The sequence below is a fragment of the Macrotis lagotis genome, chromosome 5 (genome assembly GCF_037893015.1).
Source record: "Macrotis lagotis isolate mMagLag1 chromosome 5, bilby.v1.9.chrom.fasta, whole genome shotgun sequence".
Classification (NCBI taxonomy): Eukaryota; Metazoa; Chordata; class Mammalia; order Peramelemorphia; family Peramelidae; genus Macrotis; species Macrotis lagotis.
The window spans coordinates 621,396-644,552 of record NC_133662.1 but is presented as its reverse complement, the minus strand read 5'-3'; the positions used below and the strand labels follow the sequence as shown (position 1 = coordinate 644,552).

Below are 23,157 nucleotides of genomic sequence, written 5' to 3'. Positions count from 1 at the left end.
AATGACACCCTAATTTGGTCTTCCTACTTTAAGTCCAATACATGTTTCACACAGCAGCCAGAATGATTTTCCTTAAACCCAGATTTGCCCACATCAGTCTTCTCCTAAGTAAATTTTAGGGGCTCCCTAAACTCCTTTGTTAATCTTTTAAATACCTTCACAACTTGGTATCTGTCTTCTAAACTCTGCATACCTTACTCCTCTCCCATACTGGGCAACCCAACCAAATTGGCCACTGCCCTCTATCTACCTCCCTCTCTACCCTATGACACATATTCAACTGTTATCTTGATTCTACTCCTCTCTCACAAAGTACCACTTTCTATATAAAACTTTTTGGTGTTCAAACATTTTTGGGGGGTTTTCCTGGTAAAGAGACTGGAGTGGTTTGTTATTTCCTTCTTCAGCTTATCAAACTGATAAGGAAACTGAGGCAAACTGAGTTAAGTGACTTGCCAAAATCAAACAGCTAGTAAGGTTGAGGCCAAATTTGAACTCAGGAAGATTCATCTTCTTGCCTGTGCCATTCTTCCACTGTGCTGCCTTCACATGAAACCTTTCCTGGTCTGCAAATGCTAATTGCTCTGTTAGCTGGTTTGTAGTTATTTGTATTTATTCTCTTTATTGTTATTATGTATACTTATCTACATACTTGTTGCTTTCCATGATAGAATGTAAACTTCTTGAGAAGGAAAAGTTGTTTCATCCTTTGTATTTGTATCCTCTGCAGCTAGCACAAAAAGACACTTTATGAATTTTTAATAGTATTTTATTTTTTCTGCAATTATATATATCAAAAAATGTTTAGTATTCATTGTACAAGATTTTGAATTCCAATTTTTTTCTCCCTCGTTCCTCTCCTCCCCCTTCTCTCATGATAATGATAGGCAGTTTAACATAGTATATATATATATATATATATATATATATATATATATATATATATATATATATATATGCTACTGATGATGGGGAATTGGGTGGCACCACCCAGGGTTCTTGAAAGTGAAAAACTTTCGACTAGCTCTAAAAAAGTTCAGATTCTTTATTTCGAAAGCTTGCAAAGTTCATCACAGATCTTGCAAAGTTCAAGCAGTTTCACCAATTAAGCTTTTTCCTGGAGAGACCTTAAGTTACTTAAGGACAGGCTAAAAAACAAAGGCCTAGGCAAGGATGCCTGGGGGAAAGAGAGAAAGGAAAACAGACATAAGAAGTTGCTGGGCTCAGACTCCAGGGAGTGAGTCAGACCTGGAGGGGAATGTGGGCCAAACTTTTATAATCTTGCCCACTTCCTGTGCAGGGAAGAGTCAGGGAAAATTGAGTTAAAGAGAGACCCATTCCCTCCATGTGACTGAGTCAGGTAGCCACTTTGGAAGACAGAGGCAGGAAGCTGGAGGAGGGGTGGAGAGATGAGCTGAGGTTTTTTAACTTGGTGAATTAGCATTTAACAATGGAGTTACATGGAACAATTGGAGGAAATCTGCACCTGATTTGGGGCTCATGTTGCAGGGGGAACCCCTAGAAAACATCAGACAGGCACAAACAATATTAAAAAAAAGACAAATATTTTTCCTTTAACACTATCATGTAAAACATATTTCCATATTAGTTTCAGTTGTGAAAGAAGAGACAGATTAAAAGGTAAAAATAATCATGAGAAAGAAATTGAAAAAAAATCCTTTGATCTTCATTTTTGAGTCCATCAGTTCTTTGTTTCTTTCATGAGTTGAATTCTTAACAATTGTCAAGAATCAAAGTCAACTTCATTGAACTCTATTCTCTTCCCTTTTTTGAAAGCTGGGACATTCACCCTTTTCCAGTGCTGTAGTACCTTGTATGGGTTATTCCCATCTGCCAACATTTTTTTTTAATTTTATGTGTTTAAGGCAATAGGGTTAAGTGACTAGCTCAAGGTCACACAGCTAGGTATCATTAAGTGTCTGAGGCTGAATTTGAACTCAGGTGCTCCTGACTCCAGAGCCGATGCTCTATCCACTGAGCCACCTAGCTGCCCCGCCAAGATGTTTTACCAAGGTGTCACTACTGCATATGCTACAGCCTCATGGGGCCACAGGTGTGAGCTGAGTGCTGTGTAGATACCAAGGGTGACTGAGCAACCCTGAAAAGGGCTGGTAGACTCTTCCACCAGAGGAGCTGGTCCTCCCTGAACTACCCATACCCACCACCTCGCATGACAGAATAATCTGGGAAATGTCCTGGGATACCAAGTTACTAGACAGAGGAGAATCCAAGGATCGAATTTTCTGTTCTTTATCCTCCTGAAGAAAAACAAAAGTACAAACTACTGGACAGATACCTAAAAGCTCTCAGCAGTAGTCCTAACTTGTTCTGTAAGAAAAGGATCTCAACATACTTTCAACTTCAAGGCTGTGAGGAACAGAGCAAATATTATCTTCCCTTCATAAGAAAGAAAGCTAAAAAATAAGATGATTTGCTCAGAGCCATAAAACTCTAGTTACATGCTAGGCCCTGAGCTAACTGTAGAGATACCAATATAAACAAATATGTGGGAAACTGAGCCAAATTCATAAAAATAATTTCCCCAATTGATAAATGAAAATGTCTATCAGTGCCTATCAGATTGGCTATGACAGAATTCTGAAGGGATGTGGAAAAAATAGGGACACGGGTGCATTGTTGGTGGAGTTGTGTCTAACCATTCTGGAAAGCAATTTGGAACTATGCCCAAAGTACTATAAAACTGTGCATACTCTTTAAGGAAGCAACACTCCTCCTAGGTCTGTATCCTAGAGTTCAAAGGAAAGGGGAAAGGGAATATAGGTACAAAAACATTTATAGCAGGTTTTTTGGTGACAAAAAAATTGGTGACAAAGAATTGAGGAAATGCCCATCCAATAGGAAATGGCTAAGCAGTTGTGGTATAAGATTGTGATGGAATACTATTGTTCCACAAAAAATGTTGAAGAAGTGGTTTTAGAAAAACCTGGCAAGATTTATATGAGCTTATGCAAAGTGAAGTAAGCAGAACCAGTAAAATAGCATACATATGTAACAATATTGTAATGATGATCAACTGTGAAAGACTTAACTACTCTGATCAATATAATGGTCCTTGATAATTCCAAAGGACTCATGGTGAAAAAATGTTGTCCATCTCCTGAAGGATGTGATAAACTTTAAGTTCAGAATAAGGAATCCCCACTTTTCCTTTCATAGTTTCTTTGTTCCCCTTCTTTGTTCCTCTTCTTTCTTTCTCTTTCTTCCTTTCTTTCTCTCTTCCTTCCTTCTCGCCTTCCCTCCTTCCTCTCTTCCTTCCTTCTCTCCTTCCTTCCTTCCTTCTTTCCCTCCTTTCTTTTCTTTCTTTCTTTCTTTCTTTCTTTCTTTCTTTCTTTCTTTCTTTCTTTCTTTCTTTCTTTTTTCTTTTCTTAACAACATGGCTGATATGGAAATATGTTTACACAAAAAAAAGATAATCCCTGCCTTCAAGGAGCATATATTCTAGTAGATGAAAACCTAAGGGAGGTTGGGAAAGCAAGAAAGGTGCATAGTTTGGAGCTTGTACACTTGAAGTGAGGTGGAGGCCTTGTTCCAGCTAAGATAAGACAAAAACTCACTTATCAGAGCCCAGGATGTTTCAGGGTAGAGTTCCAACTTGGGGATGGGGATGCAGAAAGAAGAAAGGAAGAGATAGTGACTGTGTCATTGTTTGGAACTAATGGCCAGATAGCCCACATTGCCTCTGGCACTGATATCCTCCTTCTCCCCCATCCCCACTGCACATTATGGTTTCACAAGCCAGACAGTTTGTCAGGACCAGTTTGTTCCACTGAAAGGAAGTTCTAGGTGGTGTAATGGGTAGAGCACCAGACCTGAATTCAGGAGGACCTGAGTTTAAATCTGTCCTCAGATGTTTAAGGCCTAGCTGTGTGACCTTGGGCAAGTCACTTAACCCCATTGCTTTGCTTTAAAAAAAAAAGGAAGGAAGGAAGCACCAGGACAGGAGATCATAGGAAGGATAGATCATTGGAAGGAGTGGGGAATTAGTCCCTGGAGCAAAAGCCCTGACTGCCCCAATATCATCTATTGAACTTAAAAAGGCAACTTGGTACAGAGGAAGGATCCTTGTTTCTGGGTTTGAATCCTGGCTTTGCTCTTTAATAAATGTATGATCTTAAATAAGTCATCTGCTAGCTTGAGATTTCCTTTTTCTCATTTGCAAAGTGGAGCTTTACTTTGACTTCCAGTTAAGATGGCAAAGAAAAGCCAGGCACTGTTTCAGGCTTTCCTGGCTTTCCCTCAGAACTAACATGAATCAAATCTCTTTAAAAGAATGTGGATCCACAGAACTCAGAGAAGAACCAAAGAGAATGTTGTGCCACAAGGTCTGTGACAAGGCAGCATGGATGAGCTAGAGGCAGAGAGCAGAGATTCAGGGCAGGGGGAGGGCCTGACCTGAGAATAGCAGGCCCAGACAACCATGTGATCAACTGGTCTGGAAGACCTGAGCTTCGAACCCCTGTGTTTCCAGCTGCTTCCCACCCCGCACCCCCCATTCCTGTGGAACTTTCTACAGAACACAGTAACAGTCCCCAGGTGTTTGCACTCCCCCTTCCCCACTGCAGATTAAGTTGATTTAACTGTCTAGCCCAGGGGCCTAGCCTAGACCTTGCTGCTTCCACTCCCACCCCTCCCACTCTATGGAGTGGGCCACTAATCAACATACAGACAATTCAGAGAAAGCTTCTAGCAGCCCTTACAGGCCAACCCATTGAGTAACCCTCTGGAGTGGGCAAGACCTCTAGAGATCTCAACACCAAAGGTCAACACAAGACCCTAGGGGAAAGGGCCCAAAATGAAGGAAGATCAGCATAAAGCAGGGTGCATTGAATGTTACCTTGAAAAAAAAGGATCCTAATACAGAGAGGACTAGAGCTTCAGAGGAGAATATAAATTGGTCTCCAGCCCAGAAAGTCTTCTTAGAAGAGATCAGAAAGGAGTTTAAAAATCAAATGGAAAAAATTGGATAAAGGAATGCAAGAGAAAATTAACATCTTACAACAAGAAAACAAATCCTTACAATTGGATAAGTGCAAAAAAAAATTAATTCTCTCAAAAACACAATTGAGCAAATGAAAAAAGACAACTCCTTCAAAAATTGAATTGACCAATTGGAAAAGGGGATGCAAAAGGTAAATGGAAAAAGCTTTTCTCTTAAAAAAAAAACACCAAGATTGGAATCTGCGGAAACTAAAAATTTCATGAAACACCAAAAATCTGTTAAATGATATTAAAAAAATGAAAAAATAGAAGAAAACGTAAAATACCTCATCAGCAAAGCAACAAACCTGGAAAATAGATCCAGAAGAAACAATTTAAGAATCACAGGACTTGGGGCAGCTAGGTGGTACAGTGGATAGACCACTGGCCCCTAGAGTCAGGAGGATCTGAATTCAAATCCAACCTCAGACACTTGATAATTGCCTAGCTGTATGATCTTGGGCAAGTCACTTGCCCCCATTGCCTTGCAAAAAAAACCCAAAACCCCAAAAAAGAATCATAGGACTTCTTGAATACCTTGAAGAGAAAAAAAGCCTGGACTCTATACTCCTGGATTTCATGAAGGAGAACTACCCTGATATCTTAGAACCAGAGAGCAAAATAGACATTGAAAGAATACATCGATCCTAGACACCTAGACTACATTTTGAGAATTAATGATCCAACTCAAGCTTTTACAGAGGAGGAAACTGAGAAGAGAGTTAGTTTGTTCAAATTCACAGAGAAAATCACAAACAGTGCTGTGATTCAAATCCAAATTCAGTATAACTCTTCAGTACATAAAGTTGACAGTTCCCCAGGGATGGAGACCGTATCTCTCTGGTATTGAACCATAGGTTCTAGGGTGTAGAAAATATTCAGCTTGGACATGTGACATAAGGCATCTTTGACTGATAGTGATATAGAGAGACAGCTCTTCACCCCAATACCCAATGGAATAAAGATTAGGAGGACTCAAGAAACCTGGGTTCCAGTACTAGTTCTGCTAGGGACATGATTTGTGATCATGGATATTTCTCTGGGCCTTTGTTTCAACACTTTTATAAAGATCACTGTGCTGGGAGGGCTCTTGTCATTCTCCAGCCCACCCCACAAATAGGGTGGGACGCTGAAACTCAGAACATTTGACCTGAACCATCCCTTTTCTTCTCCACACACCCCTCCCACCATCACAAAGACAAGAAATTTTGCCAAGGATTCTGATGGGACATTTCTTGTTCATTAGGAATGGACAAGGCTTTGGCCAGTTTTCAAATATCCATTCTTCCTCCCCCACCCCATTATGTGAACTGGGTGGGGTGTGCTGCAAGTGGAGGGGGCTCAGTAGAGAGGAGCCCACCCCACATCAGTAATCCCAGCCAGGGGTGTTGCTCATTTGGGGAGGGAGGGACTAAAGATTCTTTTAAATCCAGCTCTTCCAGACCCCCAGATTTGCTAGAACTGGAGAGAGGGCAGGATGGAGAGCTCCCACTGCTTTCCAGCTGTGCTCCTCCTCTTCACTGCTGCCCAGCTGAGCTGTAGCCTGAAAGATGAAGAGAAGCAAACAATGGTAGAACTTCACAACCTATATCGCTCTCAGGTTTCCCCACCTGCGACCAACATGAAAAATATGGTAAGCTGAGGAAAACCCCTCACTCACCTGGAATGCAAAACTCCTAAAGTGGGCTAAGTCTGGAAGGAGAGTCTAATGAGGGTATGAGGTAGTCTCTTCCTCCCTGGAGGGATCAAGGGCAGCAAAGTGCTGGGGGTATAAATATAATTAGAGGAACTAGGTTCTGACCAAGTAGAATTGATATCATACTGCTTGTCTTCTCAATGGGACAGGGAGAGAATTTGGGACTAAACATTTAAAAAGGGAAGATTGTCAAAAATAAATAAATAAATAATGGAAATGTTAAAAAAAAACAAACCCCAAATCCTAAATTCCAGCCTCAGCTCTGATGTTTAGCTATGTGACCTTGAATAAGTTACTTAACTTCAGTAAACCTGAATTTCCATCTGTAAAGTGGGAATAAGACTATTTGACCCTGACTACCTCAACAAGGCTTTTAGAGGATAGAAACTGGAGTCAGGAAAAACTGAGTTTGAAGTTGGCCTTGGACACTTACTGTGTGACCTTGGATAAGTTACTGAAGCTCTGTTTTTCTCATTTCCCCACCTGTACCTCCCAAGTTTGTTGTGAAGATCCACAAGATAATAATTATAGCACAGTGCCTGAGACAGTCTGGAAGGCAGTTTACCTCAACTAAATAAAAAACCTGTGACTCAGGTAAACTGTTCTATGTTATCTGAAGCCCAGGGTCAGCCCCAATCCCTTTTGGCCTTTAATCTGAGAAGTTACTTCCCCTCTCTGGGCCTCAGTTTCCTCATCTGCAAAATGAAAGTAATTAATAACCTCCTAGCCAAATCTCAGAATCATGAATCTGAAAGCAAAGAGAAATCACTACCACTACACTGCTTTAGGTACTGTAGAGTATTGAGATCTCTCTGCTACTGCTTGATGGGTACCTTGATTCTCAGGAGTTTGTGAACACAGAGGATGATTTAAGGAAGTAATTCTCCATCTCTACTCCCAACAAACCCTGGACTAGGAGTTGAGAAACCTGGGTTACAATGTTAGTTCTGTTTAGGGCAGATCTTAGGTGTGATTTTGGATAATTTCTTTACTTTTAAAATAACAACTAAAATGTCCCCTAAGACCACTTCCTTGCTCTGATATCTTGAGTTCTCTAGACTTCAGTTTCTTCTCTTAAAGTGACGATCCTTCTCTCCACCTCCCAATCTTACAGGTCTGTGTGAGGGATATGCTTTGTAAAAAGAAGCAATGTAGAAATGTGATCTCTCTTTGATGGACCATGGATTGGAGAGGGCCTGTTGGATGGAATGATTGAATCTTTGGGCAGGGGCCAAGAGATATTGGAGAAGCCCAGACTAGGCTTCAATGAAGTTGGTGTATTCCTGGAACAATGGTCTCTCAGACAGAGGGACTTTGTGGATCATAGGCCCTTATTCAATCAGGAGGCTAAGGTGGGTGGGGGTTGAAATGTGGTGGGGACTGGGCATGGGGATGGTGCCATCACAAAGGGACAGCGAAGACTGGGATCCCCAAAAAGGAACAGGACTAAAAGTGGGACTGGTATTGGCAGAGATAGGGACAGAATAGGATCACATACTAGGATGGATTCAGGACCAAGTCAAGGATCATTAGATCATAATCAGTACATTTAGACACTCTGGAAAAGGAGGAGTCCTAGGAACTGTTTAGTACAACCCCTTTGTTTTACAAATGAGAAAACTGAGGTCCAGGAAGCTTTAGTAACTGAGCCAAGACCACTCAAGTAGTAAGTGTCTGAACAGGAATGGTGTTAGGGGAGGTCCAATTTGGATCAAGATGAGATTGGTGCCCATCTAGGGTCAGCATGGTTCTAGGTTGGGATGCCATTTTAGCTAAGGCTGGAAATGAACTGGAAGAGCTGTGTTCTAAACCTCCCTCTGCCTCAGCTATGTGGTTTGATCTTTGACTCTTCCTCTGCTGGGAAAGGCAAACCTAGGGATTTGAACTAGAAATGGGAAGTCACCAACTTTTCTAGGTACAGACGGGCAATCATCCTTTCTATTCTATACCTTCTCTTTCAACCAGTATCTCTAAAGCACCCCCCAGCCCTGCACTGGGATTCCTAAGAGAATTCATAAGCTCTATTCAGCTTCTGGAGGTAGGTTGGGAAAGAACAGAATGGGGTGGCATCAAACCAGATTGTGGTTTCAGCCTCTTCCCTCCAGGATGACAAGACCTTTGAGTTGCAAGGACCCTTGGGGATTAGTCTGATCTGCTGAGAAGTCTTGGAAAGGATGTACTGAGGCTGGCTCTAATCCCAGAAAGAATCTTTCCAGCTTTTCCCTTTTTCCTGAGGCCAATCTGGTTTCAGTCCACCAAAAGGCTGTGGGAGAGTGTTCTTTCTTTCACAAATAAAGATGTAAAGGCAAAGGAGAGGGAAGCTTCTCCTAAGTCTGTAAATTGGGGTGACACAAGGAGCAGGAGGGTGAGTGGTAATGGCTTGTGATCACAACACAAAGCAAGTGTTAAAGGAAGACTCAGAATCTACATTGTGAGGAAGCACTCTTTGGGAATTAAAGTCAAGGGCTTGGGTCCAAATCCTCCCTTTCACTCACTACCACCTGAGTCCCTTTTAGCCACTAATTTGAGAAGTAACTTCCCCTCTCTGGGCCTCAATTTCCTCATCTGCAAAATGAAATAATAATCTTGGCCAAGTTGCTAAACCTCTCTGGGTCGATAAGGTCCCTTGTTTTCTAAAATCAATATACATTATTTTCCTTCACACATTTTCCATATCTCCCATGCATAGACTCCTCCATGACTGAATATACTGCTTCATTTCTGTATCTTAGAAAATCAAACTTCTTTGAGGACTCAGCTCAAGTTCACAAGGTTCTATTCTGATGCTCACCTCTCCCTCTTCTCCCTCACTCTCACACACACCCCTTGGTTAGTTATTGTTGTGTCACCATTTTTGTCGTTTTCTTGAGAGAGATACTGGTGGAGTGGTTTGCCATTTCCTTCTCCAATTCATTGTACAGATGAGGAAACTAAGGCAAACAGGGTAAAGCAACTTGCCCAAGGTCACACAACTACTAAGTGTCAGTGCGTAGATTTGAGCTCAAGAGAATGTCTTCCTGATTCCAGGACCAGCTCTCTATCTATATACTACCCAGCTGTCCTGTTAGTACTATTCAGCTTAAAAAAAATACTTTGTAATTTTTGTATTTGCATTATTTGTATATATTTTATTATTGATTTATTGTTGTACATGTCTCCCCAGTAGAATGTAAGCTTCTTGAGTGGAGGGACCAAAGTCAAGTTCAGGGTCTTGTACATAGTCAGTATTTAATAAATGATTAATTAATTGGTTAATAGGAGGTAGATACAAAAAAATAGAAGGTAGCGAAGTATCACAGTGGATAGAATACCAGGCTGGAAGTCAGGAAGACTTCCTGATTTCTAGTCCAACCTCAGATACTTACTAGTTGTGTGAAACTGGGTAAATCACTTCATCCTGTTTGCCTTAGTTTCCTCAACTGTAAAAGGATCTGGAGAAGACAATGGCCAAACCACTTTAGTATCTTTGCCAAGAAAACCTCAAATGATGTCACAAAGAATAGAACACAATTGGAAAAACTGCTGAACAAAAAAAAAATGTTCTATTTCCCAGAACAGATTTTTCACACCACAGTTCAAATTGAACTGTGTGCTAGGATTAAGAAACAGGTGTTAGTTACCTGGGACAAAGTTGTGGAGAATAGAAAGTATGTCTTCACACCTTCCCTCCTACCTCTTTTGGCTCAGTATCTTTCCTCTGAAATTCTTCCCCATTCCATCCATCCTTCTCCTCCTCCCTTCCCCACCAAGGTCACCCCAGCCCAGCCTACTCCATGCTCTGTACAATGGACTTGGAATACCTGAAAACAGGTAACATGTATGTGTGTGTATATATGTATATATATATACATATATATATATTTAAATTTATTTAGTCTAAGGAAGGTATATCCCCCAGTAGAATGTGAACTTATTGAACACAGGACCCATTTCATGTTCTCTATTACCTAATCAGTATCTGGCCCAAATTAGGCACTTAATAAATTGAATTGAATTGAATTGCATGCTAGTTAAGTACTTTCTCCCTGCAAAGTGTTTTTATTCAGTTGAAAGAAAAACTGATTTGGAGGCAAATCAGTTAATTAGTTAATTGTTACCTGGGGTGGGAGGTGGGAGGGTATCCAGGATTGGAAGCAATAGAGGTTGGGCAGTTACATTCCCTTTCTGCCCCCTCAGTCTTCTCATACTGCTGTTTGCACCAATGACCTCCTAAGGTTCTTGTGAGGAGCAGAAAGATAATATTTGGGAAAGGTTTTATCAATGGTAAGATTGTTCAGAGTTGATTAAGAAGGAACAAGGTAATAGGTCTCCTAAGGTACTCGACATTTGAACTCAAGGAAACCCAAATGTCTTAACATTCAAAGGAATGACTCTTTAACAGGCAGAGGGGACAAACTTTTGCTATCTCTGAAAGTCCCTCTTCTCCTCAGACGGTTCCAGAAGCCTGGAAGTATGTCTGACTTCTCTGACTGCTTAGTCAGTGGCCAGAGCAGCAGGAGATGGCTCCACAGGGTGGAGCTGAGGACAAGGAGCTAGGAGAATCCTTTTCCAGACCCATCAGCAAAGCCAAAAGATCATGGAGCTTAACTGGATCCAGTTTCCCCAGAGCCCTGGGCTGGGAGGTCTTGTTAATTCCTTCACTGGCTCCATTTGTCCCTCCCTTGAATCCACCCACTCCCTTGACCAGCTGCAGACATTCTAGCCTCTGAGTTCTTCCCTCTGGTCTTAAACAAGAGCACAATGGATGTCACCTAAAAAAAGCATGTGATCCAAAGTCTAGTTGAAATTCCCTCCACACCTTGAAACAAACCACTATTGTCCAGTGGAAATGGTGCAGGATTTAATATGTAGGGATTGGGTTTGAATCCCATTTCTACTACTTATTACCTATGTGATCTTGGGTAAATCACTTCTCCCTTATTGGATTTATTTAGTTTTCTGTAAAATGAGGAATGGATAAGAGTCCATTCCAGTTTTAAAATCTATGATCCTATATTCCTAGATTCCTACTCCCTCCCCAACTGCTGTTATGGTGCCTGAAATTCCACTATTTGAGAGTAATTCCTTTGGTTCTTAAAGCTTTTCCACCTTCCTAAGGCCCTAGGGAATTAATAGGCATTGAATTGGGTAAGATATTTGAAGAAAATGGTTTCTTGTAGGAATGAAGAAGAGGCTTGGGGATAGAAGGGGAGAAGAAACTGATTGGAGGTGGGAAAGTGAGACACTATTCAGGTTTGCTTTTTGCCCTGAAAGTATGTAGAAAGTAGGGATGGGGGAAACTGGGAGAGGTGGGAAGAGATACATAACCCTGGTTACCCCAGGGAGCAAGGATGCTGAAGGATGTAGAATTACTATGGATGTCCACAGGGTGGTGCAGTGACTGCATATAGCTTCCTACCCAAGAGAAAAAAAACTTCTCAAGAACCCTGGGGTCTTTTAGAAATTCTGGATGATTCTTGGGGAATCTGGGTATCCTAGCAAGCCTAGATCATGTGAACCCACCAATGAGAGCCTATTAGAACTCTTGGTGACACATTTGAACAATGGTAGTACATATATGTGTAAGACATATACTTTATTCAATCTACAAAAGGTATATTTTTCCACCCAATGGAGATTTTATTGTTGGAGGGACCTTCCAGTGAGAAAATGCTCTCTCCTGACTTTTGCAGGTCACAAAGGCATAGGTGTCAGAGACAGTTCTTGAACTCCAGTCTTCCTAAGGCTGACTCCCCATCTACTAATCTACAGCTGCCTCAGAAAGTTTACTTATGTATTTACATAAGGATTCTCCTACCCCTTCAGATAACTTCTGAGTCTCCCAGGTCCCAGGTTGGAGTCACTGATTAGTACAAAAAAGTAATGCTCTTGGGATAGTAAGATCCGTTGATTGAATCAGCTGTGCTACTTGCCTGAGCTGTGGGACTTTGGTCTTTCCCTTTGAGAGGCAGTATAGTAGAGGGAGTGAGGCAGCTAGGTGGTGCCATAGGGTGCTGGGTCTGGAGTTGGGGAGATACATTCAAAAGTTCAAATCTGGCCTCAGACGCTTACTAGTTGTGTGATACTTAATGCTGTTTGCCTCAGTTTCCTCATCTATAAAAATGAACTGGAGAAGGAAATGATGAACCATTCCAGTATCCTTGCCAAGAAAATCACAAATGGGATCATGAAGAATTGAACAAGACTAAAAACAACTAAACAACAATAACAAGATGGTGGAGTAGTTAAAGCATTGGATTTTGGGAAGACCTGGACTCAAATCCACCCTCCTATACTTATCAGTTTTGTGCCTTGGGACAAATCACATAACTTTTATGTTACTCAATTTCCCCATCTGAAAATTGAAAGGAGGAATTTGACTCCCTGATCTTTAAATCTACATTAAACCTCATTCACCTGTAAAACAAGGGGCACTAGATGTTCTCTAGAGTTGCTTCCAGTTCTGCCATTTCGAGTATCTGTGGCTGGGCCCCTTCTGAGGGCTTAGATAGCTTTAGTCATATGAACCTCCTCCCCCACCTGGCAGCCACATATAAGACTGTTCCAGTCTCAAAGGAGGTTAACAGGGAGGCTTTTCATGAGAGGCTCAGGGTTCAGCCAATGCTCTGAAAAGAGAACTAGGTTTTCCAATGTCTGCCATCTAGTAAGAGAGAGAAGACCCCTTCTTCCATATGGAAAGATAACTACCAGTGATAGGATTGGGTGGGGTGGATGGGGCAGAATAAATGGGCTAAGGGCTCCTCTATAGAAGTGCTTTGAGCTCCTGAGGACTGGTGGATCACTAGGGGCTGGAGCAGCCCTAGGGGTTTACCAAGCATTTATTAAGCCTGCTATGAACTGGGTAAGGCATTGGAGGAGATTTTTTTTTTTTAGGTTTTTTTGCAAGGCAAACAGGGTTAAGTGGCTTGCCCAAGGCCACACAACTAGGTAATTATTAAGTGTCTGAGAATGGATTTGAACCCAGGTACTCCTGACTCCAGAGCCCGTGCTTTATCTACTTCGCCACCTAGCCGCCCCTTATTGGAGATTTTAAAAGGTTTAGATTGGACACCATTTCTGGTCTCAGGGAGTGAAGTCTAAATGTAATAAATAACTCATGCTTTATAATTTACAAAACCCATAATCATATAGGTGGTAAGTGACAGGGAAGATCTGAACTCATATCCCTTTGACTGTTGAGTCAGTGCCCTTTTTGCTATATTATGTACAATACTATAGGACTTGGCTATGAAGGGCTTTAAATGTCAAAACACATCTTTAACAGAAAGGTGAATTCTGGGTCTTGAGTTGTAATCATAGGGCTTTCATACTCACCCTCATGTTCCTTGTGACAGCCTCAGTTGCCAGGTGCCAACAGACCTGGAGTGCTTTCCTTCACCCTGGTCTTCATTTCTTTATTTGTGAAAGAACAGCTTTCCCACAGCTTTGAGGAGACCTGGAGTCAAGCTGGCCTCAGGCAATGGGGAAACGCTAGATGGGCTCCACCCTGGTCTACAACCAAGCCCTGGAACTATCCTTCCCATGGAACCCAGCAGATTAAACTATTCTCTTTTCTTGTTTTACAAAGGGTTCTAGGAGGTGCAGTGAATAGAGTGCTAGGTTAGAATTAGGAAGACTTTCCTTCATGAGTTCAAACCTAACTGTGTAGCCCTGGGTAAGTCACTTTATTCTGCCTCAGTTTTCTCATCTGTAAACTAATCTGTAAAAGGAATGACAAACCACTCCAGTATCTTTGCCAAGAAAACCCTAAATGGTGCATGAATTATCAGACATGGCTAAAATGACTGAACATCAACAACAAAAATTGATACGATATGATAAAATGAGCTAATATTTGGTTCTTTCCTAGCTAAAAAGTCAAGTATACATTTCACAATGTTATGTTAAATTATGTAAACCTGGCGTAGCACAGAGTCCTGAACTAAACTTTATCTATAAAATGTACCACACAACATATTATCACAAATCCTACTCCTACTCATTGTTGATGGAAATTTAAGGTATGGAAGTGAGGTAAAGGTTAGAGACATTTTATAACAAGGTCAACAGATGTCTAAATTTATCGAGGTACATTTCTCTTTCGTTATTTTTAACCTTAAAGTTGACATACTATATTTGTTAGACTAGGTCATCCTTAGACTATAGACTGAATTACTAAAATGAGATCTCTTTGAAAGAAAAAATATATAGGTATACAATGAATGTCATTTTGTAGGTCATCCTAATTGTATATGAGACAGATTTGGGGTGGGGGTGGGGAAAGTATGGTTTATTTAGACCAAGAAAGCAATTCATATCAAAGTCAGCTGACAGTTATTCATTAATTAATTCAACAAATATTCAGTGTATAGAGCGAGCACTGTGCTGGGCAAGTCTACTAGGGGGACAAGACACAAACGCAGCTAATGATAGGTCCTCTTCTGGACCATGGTATTGATAATTTGCTGTTCTCTTTTAAGAATGAAGTGCTGGTCAGAGCAGTATCTAGCTTCTGTCTAGTATACCTTTATAAACAACCTGAGAGGCCAGCAGGGCAGAGATTATTGTCCCCATTTTACAAATGAGAAAACTGAAACCTAGAGAGACCAAGTGACCTGGGCCTCCCCCCAGCATGAGGTCTTGCTTCTTTCCCCTAATCTTCTCTCCATGCCCCTTTTAGAAATGGGATGAGGATCTGGCTGCCTTTGCTAAAGCCTACGCCAGCAAGTGTATTTGGGGCCACAACAAGGATCGAGGCCGAAGGGGAGAGAACCTCTTTGCCATCACAGAAGGAGAGATGGACTTGCAGCTGGCTGTGGAGCAGTGGTACAATGAACACGAGCACTACAACCTCAGCAATGCCACCTGTGTGGAAGGACAGATGTGTGGCCACTACACCCAGGTAGGTCAGGGATGGGAGCAGGGCCAGACCAGATCCTGGGGCTTCCAGGTTCCTAACCCACCCCTCCCAACCTTTTCCAGTTTACTACTCTGAGCATTTCCAATTCAACAGCTAACCCCATCCTGAACCTCTAAAGGAAGTGTAGACCATGAAGTTGATGATGATGAGAGCATGAAGTAGAAAAGGGGCAGTTAGGTGGTGCAATAGAGAACTGACCCTGGAGTCAGGAGGATGGGAGTTTGAATCCAGCCTTAGACATTAGTTGTGTGACTTTGGGCAAGTCACTTAATCCTGATTGCTTTGCATTCATGGTTATCTCCAGTGGTCCTGATCTATGTCTGGCCACTGGGCCCAGATGGCTCTGGAGGAGAGAGTGGGGTCGGTGACTTATCACAGTATCCCTCTCACTCAAATCCAATTCATGTGCTTGTCATGGCATCACTTCCCTGATGTCATGGTCTTCTTCTAGAATGAGGGACAACCATCATCATCATCATCATCAAGAAGTAGAGACAGAATCCTAGGAAAGGACTGGGCTCCAGGCTTTACCCCAGGTCCAGGTCATCCCAGGATAGAGCAACTCATCTTTCTGAGTTCAAATCTGACCTCAGACACTTACTAGCTGTATGATCAATCACTGTGTTTTCTTCAGTTCCTTATTTTTAAAATGAGCTGGAGAAGGAAATGGCATATCACTCCAGTATCTTTGCCAAGAAAACTCCCAGTTAAGGTCACAAAAAGTTGACATAACTAAAAAAAAAGATTGTGTGAAAAGCCATCCCAGGCATATAAGATTGTTTAGTCTTTATTATTGTTGTTATAATTACTATGGTTATGCTTACTCTTTTAACTCTTTTTGTTTTAATCACTTAGGATGTAAATTATTTCTAAAATGTGTTTTGGAAATACTGTTTCTTCAATAGAGTTTAGAAGAATGCAGATAGGTGGACCACAGATCTGAACCATGACTATGATGCTCATGTGCTTTAACCTCACTCTCATCTTTTCAAATGTTGGGGGTTCCATGGCCTCTGTCACAGAGAAATTGGGTACACAGGAGATGTTATCTGGTATATGACTGTCCCTGACTTTGTGACACAGGTTCTTCAGTACTTGGGTCTTTGAACTATCCTAGGAGACTTGGGTCTAAGAACTCAGTTAATAAATAGTCTGGTCCGGTTCTCAGGGCACACCAGGAAACCAGACTCCCCTGAAGTATAGTGCTCTTTATACAATGAGACCTCATCTATTCTTTTGTCTGCTCTTTCTCTACTTAAGTAAATTACTCTATAATCAAGAAAAAAGAGCCAGGTTAGGAATACTAGCCCAGGGGCGGCTAGGCAGTGGATAAAGCACCAGCCCTGGAGTCAGTAGTACCTGGGTTCAAATCCAGTCTCAAACATTTAATAATTACCTAGCTGTGTGGCCTTGGGCAAGCCACTTAACCCTATTTGCCTTGCAAAAACCTTTAAAAAAAAAAAAAGGAATACTAGCCCAGAGACTTTGAATCTCCCTTATTATCTATTGTCTTCAGGAAGCTTCAATGACAAGTGTGGCTGATGACCTCATGAAGACAGTAAAAAGCAGCTTCTACCTTCTTACTCCCAGAGGACTTGTGGTCATCCTGATGAACATTATTTATATTATTGTGCTATATATGATGTAGCAATGCAGAAAGCCTTTGATCTAGTAGAACATCCTGGGATGTTCTACTTTTATAGTTCTGAAGGGAGACCTTTTTGTTCCTTCTTGCTACCATTAAAATGCCTGCTCCTAGGAATTCTTAAACCAGGAAGGTCTGTTAGAATTTTCTGGAAAACAAAAATCAGCACACTAAATGAAAGCTTGCTTACAAATGAAGTGCATGAGTGGGGCATCTATACCACTCAGAAACCTTCCCAATACAGCCCACCCTTCATTTCTGGCTTCTTAGTTGAGGTTTTTGGGAATCTAACCTCTAGATAAATGGGATATGACTTTATTATTTTTATTCTTTATAGAATATTATCCCCAAGCTTCCTGGGGTCATGTATTCCTGGATTCCTTATAATCAGGAAAATCTAAGGGGATCTGATAAACCTTCCCTGTGTAGGTCCCAGATGAGACCCTGCCAATGTCCAGGATAGAGTGAGGTCTGAGCATATCACTTCTCTGGTTTAGATCTTTGATCCAGCTAGCTATGTTTTTAGCTTTTTCAGGAATTTGGAACCTTGCTTATTTCTTCCTCCATGTTCCTTGGGGTCAAGAAAAAAAGGGTATTTGTCAGAGGAAGAAGTTCAGGAAGTAGTATATCTCCAGGGATGGCAGTTAACTATTATGAAATGTGGGGAGAAGAGGAATCCTCTCCTGAGTTGTATTAGGCCAATTTTTTTGGAGGGAAATATCAAGATCTAACCTATCAACAGATCCCCCAAGCTTGTTAAAATTGTTAGAAAGGAAGAGTTCTTAGACTCTGAGTGACAGGTTGACTAACAGAGTACATGAGCTGTGTGATTGTTGTTTCTACTACTCCTAGATCCCCCTTTTCCCCTTTATGGCATCTCAATTATGTTCTGTATAATTGGGGAAAAGCCAAGGAGCCACTAAACTAGTGTAGTCATGTCAGTCAAAGGGACCCTAGTGGAGTTGTTTTTTTATTTTTTTTTTGGCAAGGCAATGGGGTTAAGTGTCTTGCCCAAGGCCACACTGCTAGGTAATTATTAAGTGTCTGAGGCCAGATTTGAACTCAGGTACTCCTGACTCCAGGGCCGGTGCTCTATTCACTGCACCACCTAACTGCCCCTGCCTAGTGGAGTTTTAAGACTCTCCTCCCAGACTATAGGGCTATTCAGCATTGGATTTTCACCACCCAGTCTGATCTGGGCTCCAGGACAATAGGAAGATCATCAGTTCCAGAAATTTCCTAGGATAGCTTAAGTCCAGTATCAGAGATTCTTCCTTTTCACTGAAGGCTGTTAAATACAAATATTTCTGAGAAGTATATTAAGCTATTATCTCTTAACACCTCAGAATGAATGGGCTGAATGATTTCAAAAGATTTCCAATTTTATTTATTTATTTTAATTTTTTAAAATTTTTATTAAAGATATTATTTGAGTTTTACAGTTTTCCCCCAATCTTGCTTCCCTCCCCCCACCCCCACCCCACAGATAGCACTCTGTCAGTCTTTACTTTGTTTCCATGTTGTACCTCGATCCAAATTGGGTGTGATGAGAGAGAAATCATATCCTTAAAGAGAACAGAATTCTCAGAGGTAACCAGATCAAACCATAAGACATCTGGGGTTTTTTTTTCCGAATTAAAGGAAATGGTCCTTGTACTTTGTTCAAACTCCACAGCTCCTTATCTGGATACAGATGGTACTCTCCTTTGCAGACAGCCAAAAATTGTTCCCAATTGTTGCGCTGATGGAATGAGCAAGTCCTTCAAGGTTGAACATCACTCCCATGTTGCTGTTAGGGTGTACAGTGTTTTTCTGGTTCTGCTCATCTCACTCAGCATCAGTTCATGCAAATCCCTCCAGGTTTCCCTGAAATCCTGTCCCTCCTGATTTCTAATAGAACAATAGTATTCCATGACATACATATACCACAGTTTGCTGAACCATTCCCCAATTGAAGGACATTTACTGGATTTCCAATTCTTTGCCACCACAAACAGGGCTGCTATAAATATTTTTGTACAAGTAATGTTTTTATCCTTTTTCCTCATCTCTTCAGGGTATAGACCCAGTAGTGGTATTGCTGGGTCAAAGGGTATGCACATTTTTGTTTCCCTTTGGGCATAGTTCCAAATAGCTCTCCAGAAGGGTTGGATGAGTTCACAGCTCAAACAACAGTGTAATAGTGTCCCAGATTTCCCACAACCCTTCCAACAATGATCATTATCCTTCCTGGTCATATTGGCCAATCTGAGAGGTGTGAGGTGGTACCTCAGAGAAGCTTTAATTTGCATTTCTCTAATAATTAATGATTTAGAGCATTTTTTCATATGGCTATGGATTGCTTTGACCCCCTCATCTGTAAATTGCCTTTGCATATCCTGGGGAATGGCTTTTGTTTTAAAAATATGACTCAGTTCTCTGTATATTTTAGAAATGAGTCTTTTGTCAGAATCATTAGTTGTAAAGATTGTTTCCCAATTTACTACTTTTCTTTTGATTTTGGTTACATTGGTTTTACCTGTGCAAAAACTTTTTAATTTAATGTAATCGAAATCATCTAATTGGTTTTTAGTGATGTTCTCCAACTCTTCCTTAGTCATAAACTGTTCCCCTTTCCATAGATCTGACAGGTAGACTAGTCCTTGATCTTCTAATTTGCTTATAGTATTGTTTTTTTATGTCTGTGTCCTGTAACCATTTGGATCTTATCTTGGTAAAGGGTGTGAGGTGTTGGTCTAATCTAAGTTTCTTCCATACTAACTTCCAATTATCCCAGCAGTTTTTATCAAAGAGGGAGTTTTTATCCTGGTGGCCTGACTCTTTGGGTTTATCAAACAGCAGATTACTATAATCCTCTCCTGCTTTTACACCTAGTCTATTCCACTGGTCCACCACTCTATTTCTTAGCCAATACCGAACAGTTTTAATGACTGATGCTTTATGATATAATTTTAGATCTGGTAGTGCTAAGCCACCTTCGTTTGCATTTTTTTTCATTAAGCTCCTGGCAATTCTTGACTTTTTATTTCTCCATATGAATTTACTTACAATTTTTTCTAGCTCATTAAAGTAATTTTTTGGAATTTTGATTGGAAGGAGATTTCCAATTTTACATGGAAACTTCAAAGCAGAAAGGGAAAAAAAAGAAAATGGTTTGGGGTTAGGGTATTGATGCTTCTTCCTCCTTTGACTCCCCTAAATCTTTTCTCTGTTACTGAGTCTAAAATTCCAGATTTGCGAATTCAGGCCTTTGGCTTAGATTCCCTTAAGATGCCAATCTTCCCCCATTTCTTCCCTATCCTACTCTCCAACTCCCCACTTTCTAGGTGCTAATGTCATTGACACTGGAGTGAATCAGCACCATGAGCCTGGACTTAGAAGAGACTAACTAGGGAGAGGAGAGACCTTGCTTTGATGAAGGGAGAGAAAGAGCAAGTGACATAGACAAAAGTTACTAAGCTAGTTGGCTCAGCAGATTGCTGGGCCCTGAGGGAGGAAGACCTGAGCTCAAATCTAATTTCAGACACTGGCTGTGTGACCCTGAGCAAGTCACTTAACCTGTTTGCTTTGATCCACTGGAGAAGGAAATGGCAAACCACTTCAGTATCTTGGCCAAGAAAACTCCTTAGACAATGTGGTCCATAAGATCACAAAGAGTTGGATATGACTGAATGACCTAACAACTAGCCTCCCATGAGGATCATGCACATTTCCAGGTTGTAAGATGGGTGGTCTTGAGTCTATTGGTCTTGTCTTCAGGTTGGATTCCTTGGACTTAGGGCTTCTAGGGTTCCTGCCTGCTCTTGTCAGAAAGAAAAAAAATTTTTTGTTCTGGCTTCTTTCAGGTGGTCTGGGCAAAGACTGAGAGAATTGGCTGTGGTTCTCACTTTTGTGAGAAGCTTGAGGGAGTGATGGAGACTAATATTCATTTGCTGGTCTGCAACTATGAACCCCCGTGAGTGCCATCAGAGCCTGTGGAAGGGAGGAGGCTGAAGGGCAGAGGAGAGGGAGAGGGTGGCAGTCCAGTCTGACCAAGTATCCCAATTCTTAGACTGGAGTTTTCCCCAGGCTGCCTCCTGGAATGGTGGAGAGAATTAATTAGACTTCTCCTTTTCTTCCAGAGGAAATGTGAAGGGCCAGAGACCCTATAATGAAGGGCAACAGTGTTCTCAGTGTGAGGAAGGCTATGAGTGTAAGAACCAACTCTGTCGTAAGTAGTGGGGGCCTGGTGGGGTGGGAGGAGGGCCCGGTGGAGACGGCTTCTGCCAAACAATCATGAAAAAATTAAAGGAATTTGGATTCCTGCCTGGTAACCAAGAGGAGCTCCCTCCCACTTCACCCCAAGGAGTAACCTCAAATAGAAATGAAGTCCTGATGGATGCTGGGTCCTTGGTCTGGGGGCTCACATTTAAGGTAGTGAGGAAGGCCAGAGAGAGATGAAGCTGAGAGACTGTGGCTGGGGATGAAGAAGTTCTGGGAATGGTTACAGAGAAGGTAGAAAGGATTATGGGGCAGTTCGGTGGCACAGTGGATAGAGCACTGGCCCTGGAGTCAGGAGGACCTGAGTTCAAATCTAGCCTCAGACACTTAATAATTGCCTAGCTGTGTGACCTTGGGCAAGTCACTCTTAACCCCATTGCCTTAAATAAATAAAATTTTTTAAAAAAGAAAGATGGGATTATGAGAGGAGAGGGTAGTGGTGGGGTGCTGTGGAAAAGGGGAGCTGTGGATGTGCAATGAGGCCAAGATCTAGAATGGTCCCAGAATCAGAATTGAAGTTTTCAAGCAGGCCAACCTGTACATAAAAAAGGAGTCCTACTAGAATACATTCAAATGTCCACTAGCTTTCTCTTGAAGACCTGAACAGAGGGATCCATCCCACTGTCCTCTCCATAGTTCATTCTACTTTAGATCAAATCTAATAGAATTTGTTCCTGATATAAAGCCTTAAATGTCCTCTTTGCAACTTTTACCCACTTTCTGGTTCTCAAACAGAACATATCTAATCCCTTTTCCTCATATATTTGGGAGACATCCATCTTGCAAACATACCCAATTCTTTTGATCTGTCCTCATATGCACGTTCTTCTAATATATTATCAGGGGCTAATGTATTAAATCTTAGCTGGAGCAGATAAAGGATTACTAATTCCATAGACTGGCACTAATGCCCAGCCCTGTTTATTTCTTGTCAGAGCCAATCCCAGAATCAAGCCCAGAAGAGGCTGGGGTCTCACCCTCTTTACCATCTGCAACCCCAACCTCTATGGCAACTGAGACCTCACCCAACTTGGCAACTGAGGTCCCTCCCTCTTTGGCAACCAAAGTCTCGACCTCCCTGAATGAGGTGACCTCCCTCTCCCCTAAGCTAAGTATTAAAACTACCCTGAAAACATTAGAGATAGAGCCAGACAGAGGTGAACCCACCCAGAATGGACCTCAAGAGTTGCTTCCTTCCTTCTCTTCCTCCCCCTCTGAGACTCTGGCTACCACCTCCTTGGGTAACAACGAGCTGAAAGAGGTCCCAAGTACCTTGTGGCCAATAAGGCATACCTCCAACAATATCCCTTCTGAGCTTCCCCAAACCGATGGGGCCAATGCTATAGGAGGGCGCACTCTGGCCCTGCACTCTCCAGAAGGTAAGGTCTTTGACTTCAGTCCCATCTGATGTGGTCTCCATCCAGGCTGCATGGCTATCCTCTCCCTCCTCCTCCTCCTCCTCCTCCTCCTTCTTGTCCTGCACCCTAGGTCCAATGCCAAGGCATGGTGGGAGGCATTCCTGACCCCCAGTATCCCAGCATGTGCATCGCATGGAGTGTGAGGTCAGCTTGCCTTGCAGGGTCCTGGTGCAGGTTTATGTTGATCTTCCTGGGGTAGAGTATGTCTGGTGATAGACTG

The 23,157-nt window shown here is 41.8% G+C and overlaps 1 protein-coding gene across 1 annotated transcript in view; it reads left to right on the top strand.

Moving 5' to 3' along the window:
* Nucleotides 1-6,464: 6,464 nt before the first annotated feature.
* PI16 (peptidase inhibitor 16) overlaps nucleotides 6,465-23,157 on the top strand; it is a 23,357-nt gene continuing 6,664 nt past the window's right edge. Inside the window, exons 1-5 of the mRNA XM_074236391.1 lie at nucleotides 6,465-6,652; nucleotides 15,375-15,596; nucleotides 21,105-21,214; nucleotides 21,381-21,469; nucleotides 22,455-22,898. Of these exons, the coding sequence (XP_074092492.1) occupies nucleotides 6,497-6,652; nucleotides 15,375-15,596; nucleotides 21,105-21,214; nucleotides 21,381-21,469; nucleotides 22,455-22,898 (1,021 nt within the window). The 5' untranslated portion in view covers nucleotides 6,465-6,496. The remainder of the gene's footprint in view (nucleotides 6,653-15,374; nucleotides 15,597-21,104; nucleotides 21,215-21,380; nucleotides 21,470-22,454; nucleotides 22,899-23,157) is intronic.